We start from the raw sequence: 16,037 nt of genomic DNA on the forward strand, positions 1-16,037 counted from the left end.
AAAAAGCCACTTGATGGTTAAGCCATTTTTTTTCCCTGAACAACTCAAGACCTCAACATTTACAATTCCTCAAGGGAATTACAGAAAGGGAAGAAATTTCAGGCTTTATTTATTTATTTTTATTAAGATTAAACAGGAAGCAATCTCAGAAGTCACATCATTATTAAGTTGTGATGATGTAAAACCACATATAGAAGAATTTCATTTACCTTTATGTGCAACGTGAAATAAGTCTTCTTGCATTTTAGTAAATTCTGACGATGTTTCAGAGCCATCAGAGTAATTTTTCTCCTCTACAAAATCTATAGCAGATAAGTTAGGATTGGAAGCATGCAGTCTCATCGGGGCAGAAAATACTGAAGGCACCTATAATGAGAATAGCCATTTGTGATGCTTTCTGCTTTTTTAAACAAACTGTAAAGAAAACTTTTGTTATTGTCCCTACCTGGGTTAGGTATTGGAGGCACTAGAAATAGAAGGACTGTCAGTTAGCAATAGCTTTGGAATGGGTGACACCTGGCAAATGAAATCACAGGTGCAACTTTGCACAAGATGTTGTAATCGGAGACTTGGCAAAGCTCCAAAGAAACAAGCCCACAGAGAGCTGTAGCATATGCTTTACTATTCCCCCCCCCGACACACACACTTACAAATATCTAATGACATGGTCTCTAGAAGCAAATATATTCATAACTGTCTGCAACATTTGCAGAGATTTGTACTGCTGAAAAGCAAACAAGGACAAATGGAGGCAGATTGAAAACATGTAAAAATGACAGCCAGTCTCCTGAACCAACTGGCAGAGGTCCTGATGCAGATTTCAAAGATGATGTATTTGCATTTTGTCTAATGCATTACTGTTTAAGATGAGCTACTACAGGAGACTACTTAAAAAGGATTCAGATTTCCTAAAGTGGATAGGCTAAAAACTAATCAACAATAGTATCTGGAGAAAGAAGAGCTATGGAAAGGACTGAAGTTACCTGTAACATTCCTTTAGTCTCTTTCCCAACAACTCTGGATCGCCACCTCCTGTGGGTTCTTTTTTCCTTTTTTGGACTTTCGAAAGGTCCAACCTTTTAACAACACACAGGACAAAAGTAATATGGATTGCCATAGAACTAGAAAACCTAAGAAGAAACACCTTTATCCTGTGCTTTTTTTTCCCCCCTCCTCCCTCGGAATGACAACGGAGAAGTTCTCTTTTTTTTTTTTAAATAACAAACCTGTATAGCATTTATAGCAGGTGCTGAATATGTCCTGTGAAGAACATCCATGCTCTGTAACAGCTGGTTCATTTCCAATAAATAGGTGTGACAGTGGGAGAGGTCTGTTTTGAACAAGAAAATATTTTCAGTTGTCCTGAAGTAACAGACGCACTGAAAGCTTTTGTCTGTTTAATCACGGGTTAGTCTAATTTTGATTTTCATCTGCAGCTAGTTTAAGTTACTCTTGGACTAAAAGCAGACTACTAGATGACTGGATATAACAGCCTGTATTTTTTTATCTTCAAGTTTACATTCAAAGTATTGGAATGCACCGCCATAGACTGTGGACTAATGATCATGGTATTTTATCCTAGCTGGTAGTGGAAAAGTCAGAGTAATGTGGTAACTACTGCAGCTTGGGACTAGTCAGACCTCTTCACAGAGGGGGCAACAATGCCACAGACTAAGACTAAGTTTTTCATTCAGTGCTAGAGGTGAGGCTCCTCTTTATTAGAATTGAAGCTCACCAGTGGGCAGAACTTTACTGAGTATGTACCACACAGACGCTACCAACGTGACAAAGACCTTCATGCTGTTAAGAAAGCAAATACAGAAGATGACTTGGAAGCACATAAAGATCCAATGTTTTTTAAATAACTGGATTTTGGACATTCTCCCTTTTCTTAAGCTGGATATTCAAAAAAAAAAAAGTTCAAGTCTTACTACTAAAGGTTACTTTTATATACAAAGAAAATGTACTGAAATATTCAGGTTTCTTTAAGAGGTCCCCAAATCTGATGTAGCCACATCCAAAATTACTAACCCTTTCAGAAACAAGTGACTAGCCAGTTAAGAAACAGCCATCCCTTTCCTCCTCTAATTTTAGAGGAAACTAACTGTAATGACTACTTATGCTGCGCTACTGTTATTATTAGGAACAAACAGGGGAAACACTAGGGTATTTTCAACTTTCTTCCAATATTCCAATGCTACCTCTTGAGCATTTTTCCATATCTTCAGAACACTGTAGCCAAGATGGAATCCGAGACTCATTACTTGAATAGGAAAATGACAGGCTACCTCCAGCCGACAATGAATTCTGTTTGGTCAAGCTGCTTGCCTGTTCCAAAGGAGAACAAATGAATTTTTAACATACAATATTTTATTGCTGCAAGTACATGTTTTGACAGCCCACAGCTGAGGTCCATGATCATTGACAAGGACTGAATGCATTAACAACATCGGAAAACAGAAAGTGTAAGAACTACATTAGGTGTACAAATCATTGAGTACAATGCAGGGATATCATATTGTACTAAGAAAGCTGACTACCAGCAGCAGAAAAACAGATACTAAAGGAAGCACAAAATTTGCTGAAAATTAGATTTTGAGGGGTGGCAAAGGTCTGCATCAGTTAAGTCAATTTGACACAATTACAGTACTGGACCTGGCACTGGACCAAGGAAGGACATTCTGTTCCTTCTCTGCCCTCCCCAAAGAAGCCCCAGAAGATGACTTTAATATAACATACACCTTTCTGTTGGAAATATTCTTTCAGTGAAGAAAGCAAGATGTTTTCTGAACACTAGATGTTTTCTGAAATTTTACTCAAGGTGACGTGCCTTTAACCAGGATTTTGCTTGATAGTCCTTAATACATATGAGAGCATACATCTCGTCAGGGTGAAAAACAGCATTTTGCAACCTCCCAGTAGCAAATTATAAACTGTTATCTCGTCTTTAGCAGTGTTCGCTATCAGATGCTTCAGAGGATATTGGAAAGTGCCCACAAGAGCTAATTAAGCAGCACAACTAAGTAGTTTCCAATGAGGGGAAAAAAAATTCTACACAACACTTATCAGTTGATAGTGACTTATAACGCTGTTGTCTTCTCTAGCATAATGAGAACTACTAGTCATCCAAACGCCTAATTATTTTTTAGACTTTATGAAACCTTTTGTGTTCAGTAACGTCTATGTCAGGAAGCTGTACAAGGTAATTACATATTTTGTCCGTACCTTATTTAAAATCAGTTTTAAACATGTCATTTCATTTGAAGTGCCATTACATGACACCTTTACTCTAGGGTTTTGAGAAAAGCCGACTACGTTACTTGGCTCCTCTCTAAAGCATATGCTTTACATACTTCGTTATCTCTTGGCTCAACTTGGATCAAAATCGGAGATAGTACTAGTTTTAAATCTATTCTTAGGAAGTTTCCTTTATATCTCAGTTACTGTTGCAGTTGTCCTAGTTGGCCTTTTAAAACTTACAATATACGATCCATCTTGAGCTGTAGGGTAAAATAAATTGCACTGTCCAGGCGACTTCATTCAGTATTATAATCCCAATTTATATAGTCAGTACCAAATAGTAGTAAGCATCAATAAGCACACTTATTTTCATATTAATCTATGTAGTTTAGCTATTTCATTACTATATAAAGGGAACTGTGTACTATATAAAGGGAACTGTGTGAGCTTTAGTCATCTGTATATACATAGTCATCTATACTACAATAGTAATCTATACACAAATAATAATCCCAGCACCTTTCAAAACATAAGTAAATTAAATTTATATAAGTATTGTGAGCAAATCCCACGTTGTCTCTTCAAAAACCTACTGCATATAATCAAAATTTTTGTCGGAACTCATACACATGGGGGCATGAGCAGGAAGGAAGAAGGAAAAAGACATTCCCAAGGAACAGGGAATGGGTTGAGTTTGTATTGCTCCACTTAGCATACTTTTGTTTTAGGTCAGTATGGCCAAGATTAAGAATACAAGTATTCTATGTAAACATATATGGACACACACACCCTCCCCACCCCAGACATGAAAACTGACTAGGTGTTTCTAAAACGCAAAGATTGCTTGATTTTTTTTTTTTTATTTTTTCAAAATAACCTAGTTACTGGACTGGTATCAACTAGCATTAACCTAGGGTTGGTGTAAATTGACAAACCTCCATTAACTTCAGCAAAGCGAAGGTGATTAACTGTAACTTAAGAACTATCCCTTTCTATTTTTCACATGAAAACAAATAGGGCTTCTTTGCAGTGCAAATCTGGATTAATATACTAAAAGTGAATTAAAGGCTTTTATGCCAAAGAAGAAATGGTTACTTTACTCGACAATAAGCACAGATTTTAGATATGTTGCTCACATGGACTTTATTTGGAGAGCACAGGCATACTGACACCACGGGGTTTGCTACGATCTGCTTTTGCCCTCAGTATTCTTCCTCTGCAACCTAGCCATCTTGTGGGAGAAAAGGACAAAGCTGTCCCAGGAGGTTTTTCCAGTTCCTTGCAGATGCAGTATAAGAGCAGCAGGCTGTTAGAACAGCAGAGGTGCCACAGGCAGCAGCTCTTTGCAGAAGAGCGCGTTCCCGCAGGGTGAGTTACTGTTCGTTCAGCTGCCAGCTCACACAGATGTCCTCCCTGCCAGCTGCTAGCAAAAAGCTGTCCAGCCACGTGCTTGTGTCTGGGAAAGCTCTTCCTCAGTTACAAGATAGTCCTTCCAAGGTGACAAAACCCTTCCAGTGGTCCTGCAGACATACACTAAGACCCATGGAGCCAACCAACAGTCTTTAGAAATAAGGATATTGTTCAAATCAACAGAGCCATCCAAGAACCAAACAATAAATTCTAATGCAATACAGATTTAGTTTTCTTTAGCTAATAATATTATTTTGAAGTTGGAGACAAACACTTAAGCAAGAGAGATGCTGGCTGATCTCTGGTAATCTCTTAGGAAAAAAAGGAGACATGCAAGCACTCTAAAGTCCTTTCCTTATAGTTTTGTCACTGTCAATATTAGGGCATGTAGTATGAAGCTCAGTGTTTCCTAAGGCAAAAAGGAGACCTGGGAGAAAGAGTAATGGGTCAGTTTACTTAGCAAGTCCTAAACGGTCCCCTAAAACTCTGTAAAGGGAGAAACCTCAGCAAAGGCCTAAAACCCTTTTAAGCAAAAGCGTTACGCTGTTTCCACAAGTAAGCGTCGATAAACATGTTGCTGATAGCTCAGAAGAAATCCCATCAACCCAAGGAGGTGACAGTAGGAAGAACATTCCTGAGCTGTAGGTGTGGTGTGAAATAAGCCTGCTCAAAACACACACCAACATAGCTAAGGGAATGAAAACCTTAGGTAGGCAATGAATAAAGCACTTACTGCTACATCAGCCAGCCAGTGTGCAAACCGTTGTGGGTATGGAGATTGTGTCCAGGTGAAAGTAGCAGTCACGGCTTTTAGCCAGAAAGGAGCACACAGCTGACTGGACTCACCCAGTCCACATATCCACCCACAGCACAATCCTCGCCCTTGCCTGAACAATGCTTCTACCTCACTTAAAATATAAATGGTAGTCAAGATAATGGCTCTAGAATAATCCTGACATACTCCTCAGCTAAGTACAGTCAGATGTATTATCGTGAACAGTGAGAAGTCTTACTAGCTAGACAGTAAATGGAAAAAAAGCTGAAGAAGAAAACTCTAGCTGGATATTCTGCATCCCATACATACTGGTGTGCATTCACCAGCACACATTAGACAATTATGTTTTATAATGTTATCTTATTGTTTTAATGAAGTAAATTACATTTTCATGATGACTTTTAAAACTGGATGTTAAGTTAGAGTCCTCAATTTTTAGCAGCATCACACACAAAACTACCTGGGAGTGAATTTATAAATAACACCATTTTGCTCTTGACATTTTAGATCATAACTTAACGAAAGTTTGCAGCTGGGTTTATGCTCTTTACTTAATAAACATCAGCCAGGATAATTTAACCCCTGATGAAAGCTCACTATCTGTAAGTCATAACCATTACCTTTCTACTTGGAGCAGAATCACACATGCCAGCAACAGAGTCCACAGTAGAAGACACAGGGAAGAAAAGATTACTGACATCATGGGGAAACATGGAGATTTCGTTCTGACGATACATTCTGTGATGACGAAGTTTTGCTACCCACTCATCAAACAATTCCTGAGATTTCACCTACATAAAATTTCAAGTTTTAGAATATTTACATTCAAAACTGTTAACAAAAAACCTCCTAATGTATTTTCTGCCTATTAGGCAGCTGGCCTGGTCTACTTTTATTGGCAAGACATCAGTTAAATTTTTCTAATAACGTCCCTACTAAACAGCATTCCATATTAACTTGAATGCAACAGAAAACCAGTCATAGGATAAATTCAAGCGAGAGAAACTTCAATTACCATAGTTATGACTTTAATGCAGAACATAGTACTTAGCAACTTCTAGAACAGAATAAATGATATAACAAAAATATTTATCATTTTGTAGTTGCCATTTTTTAAATAAAAATTAGCAAAGTTTAACCAAGCATTAATAGAATTTTGATTTTGGTGAGGAAATCACCAAATCATCAATCACTAATCAATCCAATTTTATAACACAAGGAAGGATAGATGAATCTACATATGTAACTGTGCAGAGAACTCTGCAGATGAGAGGAACAGCATGATACCACTACTGAAAGTAAAAGCAGTCGTATAGTAAGGACATAACCTTTGCTGAAAAAAAGGCTGAATGAAAAACGCTGCTCAGCATGAGACATCTTTCAAGTTTCTATTCATAGAATAATTTTGTAACAGAGTTACACTGACTATGGGACAGTACAATAAGGCCTCTCAAGTTAAAAAGCGTAAAACTAGTCTGCTGTGGCTAAAAACTAAGTTATTAGTGTAATTAATAGACCTCCTAGTATTTAAAAAAAAAAAAGAGCGAGCCAGAGAAGTAGAGCACTCTTCCATACACACTTAATGTTGTTATTACAATCGCACAATTTTGGGAGCAAGGTTAAAATGATCTTGAAGACCTACCTTCAGATGGTATATCTGCTCTTCTGTATCCAAATCTATACATTTCGTTGATTTCTTCACAGACATCACAGAAAGTCCAACATCAATACAGCCATGAAGCTTTCCTCTCTCTATCTGCAAAAAATAAAATAACCTCAAAAAACCCCCCAAAAGAGCCTTCATAGTAAAACCACTATGATTACTCTGGAATGGAGCAAAAGGACAGACATCAACTGCTAGAGCCATCATTTTTCCCCCGTCTCGCTTCAACCTTGTATTTAAAACGGTTGAAACTTTACTTCCACTTCCGAATAACATGGAAATATTACTATTTGAGATAAAACACTGTATTTACCTTAAAATGGCCTTACAAGGTTTAGGACTACTTACATCAGCTTTGCATTTAGAATATTTCAAAATCCCTCTGTCCAAAAAGAAGTATCTCTGAAAGCAGAAAGTCAGTCTTTTTTAAATAAATAAATAAAGCATCATGAAACAACTTAAGTACTTTCTTAAGAAAACACATTCTCTACTCTTAAATAATCTTTTTACAATGACAACATACCATGCAAGTCACATTAACATGGCATCAGGCTTTCAGAGACACATTTCTTTCTTACCTTGTGCCAGCCTTTCAAAGGCCATTTCCTCTTTTTCAGCAAGCAACCTTCCTGCTTCTGTGGTTCTTGGGTACAATTCATTGCTCCCCGGAGTCCTTCTACAATTTCCCAGCTGTCCTGCTTAAACAAAAAAATCCAAACCTAGATCTTATTTCTTCCAAGGAACAGAACTGTTAGGAGAGATTCAAGAAGAGGAAGACTGTAAGCAAAAGAAAACAAAAGCATGCTGAAATCTAACCTTAGATCCTTCTTCATTCTTTGTTACGTATGTCCCAAGGCACTGATTCTCTTTTAGATTGAGAGAGACAATATAAACTAAGCAAAAAGCTATTCTTCTGACACCATCTCTTACTGAACGTACATGCTTACCAGAACTGTATATAAGCTCTCGCTCCCTCTACTTACACGTACGCACACTGCATAGCCACAGGCTAGCCACAGTTCAGCATAAAAAGCTTTCTGCTGTCACAGGCAGAAACAGCCTATGCTAAAAGGACATGTTTTGTAGGTTATGAGGTAGAAGTAAAAGATTGGGAAAATGAAGACCTTTTCTATAACGTTCTTTTGCCTGTAGTCAGCAACTCAAGGTTTTGTGTTTTGCTGTGAATTGTTGTCTCCTTAAAGCAAAAGAATTAAAAAAAATAAAAAATAAAAAAAAAACAAAAAACCAAAAACAAAGGAAAAAAAAAAAAAGGGAAAAAAGCCAGGGAAGCAACGCAAATACTATGAGGAACATGATGTAAAGGCAGAGAGTGAAAAATAAAAATCACACTTCATCATATACGTCTCTAATCTAAATATGATCTCTCTTTTCTGAGACGAGTAACTCTTGAATGAAAGACCCTGTCGCAATATACAATAGAGAAGAGAATAAACCTGATGGCATTTTTAAAGTTCTTACTTATGGAAAAACTGCTAATGACAATATAATACAAATTTAAATATTTCTGATCTGAGATCTCACTCATATAAATTATCTCCTGTCAGCTATTCAAGATTTGAAATTATTAAGTGATCGAAAACTGCATGTGCTAGCACCATTGCCATATACATGAAAAAGACAGAGAACACTAATCTGGAGAATTTAGTGATATCAAGGACTAGTAAGAAACACTAAAGGAAGAACAGAACTATACCAGGTAGCTGAATATTTGTGGGCCTCCATGTAAATTACGTAGGGACGTATTTCCCATAAAAGATTGACCCAAAACTCCAAAACAAAAATGAAACAAGATCTGCAGTGTGCTAGCAATGCTCCTTTATCCATCCCCAGCTACAAGCAACTCTAAGCTGCTGATGCAGGGGAGTGTTTCTGCACTTTTAAAATATGAAAAAGAAATCCTTGTTAAAAGTTCACTTTGGACTCATGCCATTTTTCCCTTTAGTAGGGAGAGGACAGTAGTTAAAACTAATAAAAAAGTCACAGAATTTAGAGACATGCACTCTTCATCAAATATACTTGCTCCAATTAATTTTTTAAGTGCCAAAAATGCAACAGCCCTAGAATCCTTAAAAAAAAAAAAAAAAAAACACACGCAAAACACACAGGTAACATGCTCATGACCAGAATAACAAAGCACAGCAGCAAACCATCCTGAAACAGGCATTCATTAAGCAGTGTAAGCAACATGAACTCCCATTCGTCCATGTTCCTGGGGGTACGACTGTTTTGTCATTCTCCTTGCACTGCACTTTACGGAACAAACTGCAAGGACAGTCTGCTTCCCTGGATGGGAGTTCATCCTGCCAACGCTGCACAACAGGCCACAGGTATTAGAAATGCGAGGCTGAGCAGCTCCCCTCATTAAATATCCTCGAAGAACACCCAATGATGCTCTACCACCTGCAGGTAAGCCAAAATTGCAGTTGTCCTAAAGGCAGTTGTTACCATAGCAAACATGTTGTGCCCTTACAGCTTTTTGTTTTATTCTTGGCAGTTTTGTAATAAGCAGTTCCTTCACTCCCTCCAACCAGGAATATTTTTGATGGCTACTTAAATACCATTATTTTTAATCAACAGTTATAAATTTACATTTTTCCATTATTGAAAAAAAAAAATCAAAGTAATGCTCCATTTTCTTTACTTTTGATCTTTCCTTATTTGGGACTCACTTCTAATTCTCAATACTCATCAACCCTTTCCTGCTCTGGGACAAATTACCATCACATCAGATCTGGGAACAGAGAACGCACTCAGACACTAAGAATAAGTAGCTTGAACAGAAATCAAAATCCTGTTGGGCTGGGTCTTGGGCTCCCGTGTCCAGCACATCAGCCCAATACAAGCTGGAGCAGCGTACGCCGCTCTCACCTGCTGCTAGAAACCAACAGCACGAGTCTTTTGCAGGGTGAGGTGGGGAGACAAAGCAGAGCACCAGCTTGTGCCCTCAGCATGACAGTTAAGTGGAGTCTGCTAGCTGCAGTTTGACAGCTATTCAAGCACAAAGCCAGCTATAAGCTGCAACAATTACAGACTTATCTTTTTTTGGCACAGCATTCCAGTCTACCATCTTGAAAACCCAAAAAAGCATTCCACCATCTCCTTGGCCAGAAATGGAAATATTAAACCACTGAATGCTTCCTGTACTGGTTTTGGATCCCTCTCCCCGCCCCCCCCTTCAAGATTATTTATTAACCCTTAAAATAATCACAAACATCAGGACTGTTAAGAGAATATTCCAGGATGCTGATTTCTGTCATCAAATATGGTATAATGTTATAAAATAATGTTACAAATTCTTATAAAACTAAGTAGTATGCAATAGATTATTCCCCATTTCGCTCTGAAGTTTTTCACTGCAGTGAAATCCCATCACGATATCACTGCCTGAGAAGTCAGTGGTCCCCCCTCCCGCCAGAGCACCCGTCTCTTGCCCAGCATCCTCCAACACAGCTCTTGGGGAAACTTACACCCAGCAGCCCCAGCAGAAGTACCCACAGCCCCACAGGCATGAAAAGGAAAAGGCATTTCTCCATATCCAGACCTACCAAGGTGCCAAGCCAGCTCCCAAAACAGGGTGCAGTGACAATCACAGGTATCTTTCAACAGTTTGAGTCTCTTCCCTTTACTACTGGGAAAAATCTCCATTACGTAACCTCAGCTCAGTTTGGCAACGTTAGTGCGGTGCCCATCCTTTAGGCTAGTGAACTGGAAGCATTAATAATAAAATAACAAAATAATAAAAATCTCATTTTAACCTCACCAGGTCACATTAACTAGACGCTTCCTGGCCCAGAACAATAGTTTGTAACTGCACTGTAAGTAGTGTTTCCATTTTGCAGGCTATAAACGTAAAGGTGACAGCAGTTGCTGTTTGGGGCAAGAAACCAATTTTATGATTCACATTAACTGAGCAACAGCTGAACTGACTGCTACAAAAGGGTCCGTGTGTGAACAAAATTTCCTCTCCTCAGGAAGCATGTTCTACTAAATGAACTAATATGAAAACTAATCTTGACATTGACCAATTTCAAATCGGCAGCTCAGAAAAAGGCAAATATTTTAAAAAGTGAGAAAGCTAAAGGAACTAGTGAAATAAAATTTTGATTAAGAACTAATGGAGTACCTACAAGTTTAAAAAGAGCAGTGTGTTTCTGTATGGTTTTTTTTCCCCCTCCTCCTTGAAACTGGGGAGAAAGGTTTAAACTCTGTCAGGAGAAGCTTACCAAGCAGGCAGCTCCCATTGCCTTGGCCAAGATGTGCTAAACTGCAGTCCCCAAACACATAATTTTTCCACTGATACTAATCTGATAGTCAAGGCTGCTGAAGAGTAGATCCTTTTTAATATTCTAGGGTTAAGCCTAATGAAACAAGTTTCTTGAACACTGGATCCAATTCTCATGGACTTTTGCTAAGCTTAAGAACAATACGTTGTCGACAGAGAGGTCAACTGTGGGAGACAAGTAGAACGCTGCAAACAGTTAACAAGATAGCAGAATGAGATTCACCTTTCTATAAGGACACGCTTAGGAAGAAATGGGCTTCTGAAGTGAGACAGATGCATGCTACATTGAGGTGACAAAAAAGGAAGCAGCTGAGATACATTTCAACCAGCTACATCCACCCAGAATATACCTGGCTCAGCTAAAAAGTTCAGGTTAAACTTTTAAATACAGAGCACATCCTGGTCTACATCACAAATACAATTTTGTCTGGGCCTCTCCTCATTCCGGGCACAAGACAACACCTACAAGCTCCTGTAGGAAAGCAACATTTTGCACTGTTCCTCTAGTCCCCCAAGGCTGCCAAGACAGTGTTTTTGCAATTAATGAGAGTGGAAAATGAGAGAAAGAGCTGAAGTAGAAGGACCGTTTCCCATGAAAAGGGTCCCAGCAGAGACTGAAGGAGCTTCTTATGGTATAGTTAATGTGCCACACTCACAGCACTAAACATGATCCTGCCAAATCTCAGATGAGAACAAGTCTCTCCTTACATTTCTGTCTTGTTCTGTGGGAGCCTCATGCTTCTTCAACTGCAAACTTTAGTTAGAGGGAATTTTAGCTCCAGCTGAACTAGATCCTTTTAGAAGCACGAGACTTCTTAATTAACCTCTGAATTACCCAAAGACAGACACAGAACAGTAGACAGAATTAGCAATTTGGGAGAACTGTTAGATAACCATAAGACACAACCCTGCAACAACAACAGACATTTGTTTGGTCCTGTGCCACATCCATCTAGCCAGAAGAGTCGCATCTTCCCTACCTGAACCCTCAAATTCCCAGAGTTTTCAGAACACTGCTGCTGTGACTGTTTTCGGATTCATTTTGCTCTTGACCCAAACCCTGTAAGATCTTGATTAATACTTTGTTTTACAAGAGATCTGACACCTTGTTTAATGAAAAAGAAGTTTTAGTTGCTATTGCTGGGACCAGCTGCAAAGGAAAACTGCTCACTCTCTAAAATTAAGGCAAATGACTCAGGCTGGTTGGTTATCATCTGTTGTCATCTGTCTGAAATAGCAGAGGAGCAAATTGGAAATACAGGATTTCCTGAAAGCTGCTGGAAGCATTTAGATTATGCTCCATTTTGCTGATTCTTATCCCACAGCAAGGAACTGAAAAAATACCCCATATCATAGTGATAAATAAAAATAATAAAAAAGCCACAGCTGAACGGTGTTAATGATGCTAGCATAGGCCTGGTGTCCAAAATAGTACAGTCTTAAGGTTATGGCACTTCAAAAGATTTGATATTGAAATGGGTCAATATCTGCACAAAGTGATCATCACTCCTTTTGCTGCCTGAGACAGGAATTCAGTCTATAAGGCCAAGGGAGGGATGTACTATTGTTACTTCTCTCTGATCCAGAGGTCCTCATTTCAGATCAGCACTGGAAATTTATATTGTATTTGCTACTTGGGTTATATCTGCTCTATGGCTGAAAAAAACCAAAACCCAAACTGCACACTTTGGTCTTCAACGATAACTAGAGTTATCTAATTACAGACTTGTTTTCTTTATTTAATAAACCAAAAGTATCCTGATTTTCTACAATATTCTCTACCATACAACTCCTCAAGGCCATAAATTATTTCAGCTGAAGGAACAAAGTAACAAATTTGAATGGCTCTCAGACTCATGCTTGTTCTTGAAACTCCTTGAGCAAAACAGATGAGTGCCAGACTTTCTTCCAGTGTAAAACGCAGTCAGTTGTACCGAATATTTTAAAGCGCCAAAAATAGAAAGCTCCTTTGTGGAGGATAGGGGTTTGCATCAGCTGCAACTAAAGCATTTATTACGGTTCATAAAATTGGCAGAAGTGATTTATTTTCTTTTTTAGAATATGAGGTTTTTTTAAGCAGTTCTCCTGTCACAAAGCTATTCCCTACTGTATCAATTTGAAAAGTTGGTTAACACATTAGAATTAAAAAGTTACTATCATAATATATCTTCTTCTGATTGTAGGTCAATTTAAATTTAAAGATCAACAACAGTTTTCCTTCCTTACAAAAAAAGTTAGGACTGTGGCTCTGTGGAAGCTACCCCTTTATGTGACTGAAAGAGAGGGAGGAGAAAAGAGCACAGGGTGGATGTGGCAGTAGCTTCCCTCCTGTTACGGGGCTTTAAGGTGAAGGTGAACTTAGAAAAGGATTAACTGTCAGTGTCTTCAGGTCACACTGCAAACGTGTTGTGGCAAAAAAAGGACATTAAGATTAGCAAAGGAGGAAATGTCAGAGTCCTGTAGCACTGCTTAAATCAAGTGGTCCACTGTCACGTGGAAGAACTTGTGCGTCACAGGACTCTACTTATGCTCCACGCCACTTTCACATGTTGCTCTGTGGAGAGCAATAACCAAATTTTAGCAGATGCTGGAACCCCAGGGGTATCCTTATGCCACCATGATTCCATAACCCCAGTCTCAAGTCACTACTGTTCCTCAGTACCAGCGCGTACCCACAATGGAGCCCCTACTTGAGAAACAGGGAGGCTCACAAATCAGACCTCACTAATTCTGCAAAAATCTGGCATGGTTCTTTTCCTCCTGAGCTTTTCCAGAGATTCTTCCCACTTAATCAGATTAAAAGAACTGCCTTGTCAGACAAGCAGCACAGTCCTTTTGGCAAAACAGAAAGCAGCACGCAAGCAGGTCTGTTATCTAGCAAGCAAAGAGCAGCCCATTTCTGAAGGTGCCTTGAGAAGGACCTAAACATTTAGAGGAAGAATAAGAAGTCTTCCACGGAACTGGAAGACAGAGGAAAGAATATTGTAACCACAGCACTTTGCCTTCCACTCAGCAGAGCACACAGAAAAATTATTTACTTTCAGGATGCTGCTAATAAAACCACTGGTGTTACATTGTACTCTCTTCTTCCAGGGCTTGCAAATCAAAATTCTGCTGGAGCCAAGTTGTGCATATGGTACTTTTTTGGTTTGAATTAGGTGATTCTCACTGTTGTTTTTTTGTTTAGTTTAGTTTTGTTTTAGTTTAGAAGAACTTTATACAGTTGGTGTTCTCTTAATAGAGGACCTAAAGTGTTGTCATTTAAACCAACGCATGCAGATGAAAATAACAAATTAATCCTCAGACAAAGACATCACTCATCCACAGTCTTGTCAGCAGGCGGGTATTAGTAGGGGTGGACTGTGAAGCTCCAACTTACCAGTCCAAGAGGCTGAGTGTAAACAATATAAACAATGATATAAACAATACTTCTTGATCAAATGTAACAAGAAATCTTCTTGGGGAAAGGAGGACTGAGAAATATCTTGATTTCTTTGTTGCCTAGACCAAAAATTCAAACTTTATGCTAGTTAAAAAAAAAAAAAAAAAAAAAGAGTATATTTAACAAGACACAGACCTTTATAACTTGCAAGACTAGAAGCTTCTGGGAGCAGGAGAAGGGAGAACAGAGCTGTTCCTCACCAGAAAGACTGTTGTGTCCAGGCTAGTAAGTCAGCCTTGTGGAGTACTGCCTCTGTTAGTCCTAAAGGTCTATTTTTCCACATGCAGCAGAGAAGACTATTTATCAAAACATTCAGTGAAACATGCTGCCAACACAAACTACAATTAACAAAGAAATTTAAAAGCCATAACAGAAAAAACAGTCAGCACAAGTTTTTTTTTCAAGTAAATATCCAGACAGAGTATATATTGTATGGGGTATTTAAATCTTTGTTTTCCCCAGCAAAAGAGTTTGTTCTACAAACCGCATGACAGCTTCAATGTGAGAAATCAGTCACGTGTAAAATACCAGAAGCATCAGAGTGTTAAGGAAGGAACAGCAATAGTACCGCCAGGCATATATAAACTGATAATTCTGGGGGGAAAAAAAAAATTGTGATTCAGAATTAATTTGGGTTTTTATTTTTCCTTTCTAGATTTAGCTAGATTGAGGGAAGACCTCTTGATCACTTCAGCAAGGTTTAGATGCAAAGTTATAGTATAAGTATCTAATCTAGGAAGTTACTGCATTTGGTAAAGGAAGGAGTGGAAATGTATTAAGGAATCCCCTACAAATATTAGAAGTCCTCACTAAGGAAAAAAAAAAGAAAGAAGAAAATACATAAATACAAGTGGAGCCTTAAGAAACACACGTAGTTTCTGAAAAGGTGTTTCTAAATTCTCCGCTTCCTTTACATCGGTCAGACCTTTTAGTGTTATTTAGTGATCTTTTCACAGGATACAACAAGCAACATGAACCACTCCAGCTTCTGCAGGCTTCATTCTGTCGTTAACAGAAGACATGGACAAGTCATTGAACAGATGTGCCTCAGGTTCCCTAGCTGCAGAAGTATACTACTACTTACTTGGTATTGCAATGACCAGTCATAAAAAGAAGAGAAATACTGAAACATTAATCATAAATGGAGACAACTAGCACCATGCTCCATATTATCATGAAGAAATAAAAACTATGTTGCCTTCAA

General features: G+C 38.5%; 1 protein-coding gene across 16 annotated transcripts in view; it reads right to left on the reverse strand.

The window, feature by feature from the left end:
• The window catches only part of OSBPL3 (oxysterol binding protein like 3), a 95,301-nt gene that overhangs the window by 31,266 nt on the left and 47,998 nt on the right, over nucleotides 1-16,037 (reverse strand). For 9 of the 16 annotated variants that reach the window (XM_068935163.1, XM_068935172.1, XM_068935160.1 and 6 more), the window contains 8 exons: nucleotides 7,667-7,786; nucleotides 7,437-7,490; nucleotides 7,068-7,181; nucleotides 6,046-6,216; nucleotides 2,202-2,328; nucleotides 1,227-1,330; nucleotides 984-1,076; nucleotides 210-366 (listed from right to left, as the gene is read on the reverse strand). In XM_068935163.1, coding sequence (XP_068791264.1) covers nucleotides 210-366; nucleotides 984-1,076; nucleotides 1,227-1,330; nucleotides 2,202-2,328; nucleotides 6,046-6,216; nucleotides 7,068-7,181; nucleotides 7,437-7,490; nucleotides 7,667-7,786 — 940 coding nt within the window. Of the gene's footprint in view, nucleotides 1-209; nucleotides 367-983; nucleotides 1,077-1,226; nucleotides 1,331-2,201; nucleotides 2,329-6,045; nucleotides 6,217-7,067; nucleotides 7,182-7,436; nucleotides 7,491-7,666; nucleotides 7,787-14,770; nucleotides 14,918-16,037 lie in introns of those variants that run through there. The other 7 variants (XM_068935173.1, XM_068935168.1, XM_068935170.1 and 4 more) reach the window with 2 other exon arrangements.

Source organism: Struthio camelus, chromosome 2 (genome assembly GCF_040807025.1).
Source record: "Struthio camelus isolate bStrCam1 chromosome 2, bStrCam1.hap1, whole genome shotgun sequence".
NCBI classification, from domain to species: domain Eukaryota; kingdom Metazoa; phylum Chordata; class Aves; order Struthioniformes; family Struthionidae; genus Struthio; species Struthio camelus.